The sequence below is a fragment of the Cryptomeria japonica genome, chromosome 6, assembly GCF_030272615.1.
Source record: "Cryptomeria japonica chromosome 6, Sugi_1.0, whole genome shotgun sequence".
Lineage (NCBI taxonomy): Eukaryota > Viridiplantae > Streptophyta > Pinopsida > Cupressales > Cupressaceae > Cryptomeria > Cryptomeria japonica.
The window spans coordinates 645,960,620-645,964,773 of NC_081410.1; the positions used below are offsets into that span (position 1 = coordinate 645,960,620).

The 4,154-nt window shown below is 36.5% G+C and overlaps 1 protein-coding gene across 1 annotated transcript; it reads left to right on the forward strand.

The window, feature by feature from the left end:
* Window positions 1-1,041: 1,041 nt before the first annotated feature.
* On the forward strand, window positions 1,042-3,089 carry LOC131060685 (transcription factor FER-LIKE IRON DEFICIENCY-INDUCED TRANSCRIPTION FACTOR). Its single transcript, XM_057994009.1, has 4 exons — window positions 1,042-1,830; window positions 1,947-2,183; window positions 2,512-2,682; window positions 2,776-3,089. Exons 1-4 carry the CDS (start codon window positions 1,258-1,260, stop codon window positions 2,863-2,865), a joined length of 1,071 nt encoding a protein of 356 aa, XP_057849992.1. The 5' UTR covers window positions 1,042-1,257; the 3' UTR covers window positions 2,866-3,089.
* Window positions 3,090-4,154: the final 1,065 nt, after the last annotated feature.

Sequence of the window (4,154 nt, forward strand, 5' to 3'; positions counted from 1 at the left end):
TTTTAGGACACTATACAAATCATTTTGTTGTTTCTTGTGACAATCCTTATTCTCTATCCATATGGGACACTAATGTGTGTATACACTATCGTCTACACCCTGCACAAACATCCTGAATAGAGAGTCAATTGGATTGCCTGAGAAACCTCTATGGATTATGCTTCCTATTCTTGAGGTCTCGAGAATTTCATAAAAACTTGAACACACTGAAAAACACATATTTTGTTAATAATTAGATGAACGCAAAGGTCGTAGTTACCTCTAGATTTATCTGGGTGGAGGCTAGAAATCTAAGCTCTTGAAGAACTAATTATCCTTCATAGTAGTTCACTTTTCCCATTATATAATATAATAATACCTAATATTTAACATGGAACTCCTTGAGCCGTATATTTCCCCTCTCATGGAGTTTGTGACTATCAAACATCCTACATAATTGGATCCAATGCATTTGCAACCACCTATAAGGGGTGCAATAATTAAAACCACTAACACGCATATTCACCATCACACACTTCAATTGTTTTGGGTAACCAAAACAAGATAACATATAGATTAGGCTATATGGTAAATACTTCAACAATCATATGCATAATTGCTTCACCTCACTAATAACAAAATAAGAAGGTCATATCTCTGCAAAGAAGAATAAAAGATATGAATATTATCTTATACATCCTCTCTCCATAACATTTTATATTTTAACCTAGATCTTCTCATCTTAAATATTTTTCCCTACAATTTAATAAATCATACATACCTACCCATCACTTTTAAAAAGTAAACATTCTATCTTATACTGATATTATTATTTCATGATTGATCTAAAATATTTGAAAAAAATCCAAGTTGAAAAAGAAGAGAGAGAATAGCATTAAACCGCATTAGATTGATTGCATGGTCCTTGCCATTGTGAATTAACAAGGAAAGAGTAGGGATCAAGTGGAGTAGATTCCTCTTTAGGATAATATAAATTTAAAGCAGCGACCCTTTAACACCATTAACTTATCAATATTGAAACAACATGATTCATGAGTTTCATTTATTAAATTCTCAGCAACACCAAAACAAAAGGATTCTGAAAAACATCCCATCAAATATGGACAAAGCACAAAAAGAAAAAGAAATAGTCGCTATCATATTAAATTTATGGCTGACACAGTTTACCTGGTCGAAAATAAAAGCGTGAAGAGAGGCTCTGCAGAATGCCAGCAGGAATTCTTCTGTGATCAGAGTTGAAGCAAAATTCTGATTCTAATGGGAGATCCTCCACCCTCAGATTATATGAATGCTCTTATGAAAAACATCATGGAGTTCAACAGATTAGGAGGAGGAGGAGCAGCAAACAACATTAACTCCCTGCTGTATTTGAATGGAGTAGAAGGGCAGATGGAGAATGATCATGATCATGGCTTGTCCTTAGCAGATCTGGACTATGCAGATGAACAAGGATGGTCTTGCTTTGCTACTGACAATTTGTGGACTTCTCACGATCTGCCTGCAAAACCCCAAAGTTTTGAGCTTTCTGGAGTAGCTCTTGAGAGCGCAAAGAATCTCTCTCATGCCTCTGGGCCTTGTAAAATCATAGGGTTGGATAACCCCCCTGAGAATGACTTCGCCCACGGTTCGAATCGCCTGCAAGGCAAGCGTAGTGTAGAATCTGTAAAATACGGATATTCGTCGGAGGAAATCGAGGATGAGGGATCTGTTAAATCCGGTCAGTCCGGTCGATCTTCCGACTTTAAGACTTTGATCTCTGAGAGAAGGCGCCGCGGCCGGCTGAACGAGAGGCTTTATGCTTTACGCTCTCTTGTTCCTAAAATTACCAAGGTAGTATTCCAAATTAGGGTTTTCTTTTCTTTTTTCTTCCCTTTCTTGAAGATTCTGTATGAAGTTTTTTTTTTTTTTTCTGAAATTGAAAGGGGATTTTGTTTTTGCTTGTGTAGATGGACAAGGCGTCCATTGTTGGGGACGCCATTAGCTATGTACAGGACTTGCAGAAGCAGGTGAAGGACATTAAAGCGGAGATCGCACAGCTTGAAGCGACTACGAACCTCGACGATTCTGCGACTCTTGACGGAGATTCGGTCATAACAGACGTTGACATGGAAATGCCGTCCTACGGAAATAGCACTTGTCAGGGCTCCGAGGTCGACAAACCAGGCCGGAAAATACTCTTCCATGTAAAACCCTCTTAAATGTTTTTTTTTTTTCCCCTGAGAAATGGAATTCTTTTACATTGCAACTTCCAAACTGGAAATCTTTTTAAATTGCAACTTTCGAACTGAAATTCTTTTAAATTGCAACTTTCGAACTGGAATTTCTTTAAATTGCAACTTTCGAGCTGGAATTCTTAAAAATTGCATCTTCCAAACTGGAATTTCTTTAAATTGCAACTTCCAAACTATATTTTTTTTAAATTGCAACTTTCAAACAGGAATTCTTTTAAATTGAACTTCCAATCTTCTTTAACCGCTCGTAAATTCTCTTGCTTTGTTGTGTTAATGGCAGCTGGATGTTTCCAAGATGGAAGAGACAACATTTCACATACGCATTTACTGCAAGAAAGGTCCAGGAGTCTTAATTAAATTGACCAGGGCTCTCGAATCCCTTCACTTGGATTTTCACAATGCCAATCTCACATCTTTTGACGGCCAGATTATCAAAACGGCCACCATTAAAGTAATTAATCTGGAACTTGTCCAGATCGTTTAAAGACCTTAAATTCTGGTTTGTAGACATAGCTGAGTCAAGTGTATTTGATTGATTTTGCAGGTGAAACAGAGTGATGGAACGATGGACAGCGAGACTGTGAAACGAATTATTGAAGAAGCTGCTGTCAAGTATGGGTTTCAATCAGCGTGAGGACAATGAAAGCGACTCCATTAAGATACTTTGTCTTCTTTAATTTCTGCTACTGTATTCTCTATTGTTCTTTCTGCGCAATAACGACGAATCTGATTTGAAAACTTTAATACTCGTTCCCCTGTAGATAAGATTGCAAGCGGGAAAAAGGGTGAAATTCGTGTTTTATTTTGCCGTGTTAAAAATATTTTCTACCTTCTATTTTTATTCTATCCGTATTCCCACGCTTGCATTGTCGGTTTTCAAATATCTCTTTAAATATTTGTCAATTTAGAAAAGAAAAAAAAATTCTTTGTGCGAGGGCAAATCCATTGCAATTTATATTTTAGGAATCAAAGTGATTTACCTGACCGAGGAAGATGGAACAAACCATGTAAAAAAGGGATATTGCTTTGTAGAACTTCCTTTTTTAATTATTTATTTTGGATTTCTTTCTGGAGAACAAATGTTTGATGTGTTTTTATAGTGATACATAAAATATTTGGGTGTTAAGTGTGGTTTCTTCTTCAAATTTTATTTCTTCTCATTTTCTTTCATTTTATGTATCTTTATCTATTTATTCTTATTGTTCATATCATTTAATGTCCAAATCTCTACACATTACTTTTGATTGTTATAACATCCTTAAGATGTGAATCACAAATATTCTTTTCTTATTGAATAAACAACATTCATATAATATAGTCTTAATGATGAGTCTTACCAATTGTAATCTGATGAAGAGCATTAATTATAAAATTTTGAATTTGGAGTGGGAACCCATCGATTATGGGATGGGTATGCCACGTAGCTGCATATGGCCTAGTCATCAGTCTCAAGGGGGTTTAAATAATGATGATACCTATTGGCGAAGTACCGATATCGGGAAAGGTAATATTTTATTAATCATCCAGACAAATGACATTGGCAGTGATGAAGGCAATAGTTGGCCTCGACTAAATCACATTGGGCGGATTGATGGCTCACACAAGCGAAATAAATTTCGTGGTGGGGAAATCTGTTTAAACACGGCTTGCAATAATCGCAGTGATTATTGGATGGTTTTATTTCAAAATTTGTTGAGCTTGCTTCTCAACTCTACTTTTGCTCTTGAACGACTCTGTATTCTCTCTACCCTGTTTTTCATTACCACTTATAAGCTGGAGGAAACGATCATGGGGGGTGACAGACTGAGACTTGAACCTGATAAAACAGATGAATTCAAAGCCAGGTCGGCGGTTTGGTTTGTGTGCACGGAAGGAGGCATCGATAAATTCATGGAGAGCGTGAAAGGAAATGACGAGAGACTG

What these genes read in the sequence shown, in the direction of transcription:
- LOC131060685 (XM_057994009.1), top strand. Translation starts at nt 1,258, where the DNA reads ATGGGAGATCCTCCACCCTCAGATTATATGAATGCTCTTATGAAAAAC. An exon ending in GCCGGAAAATACTCTTCCAT is followed by an intron (nt 2,184 to 2,511) that starts GTAAAACCCTCT and finishes TGTTAATGGCAG; the next exon opens with CTGGATGTTTCCAAGATGGA. An exon ending in TCAAAACGGCCACCATTAAA is followed by an intron (nt 2,683 to 2,775) that starts GTAATTAATCTG and finishes TTGATTTTGCAG; the next exon opens with GTGAAACAGAGTGATGGAAC.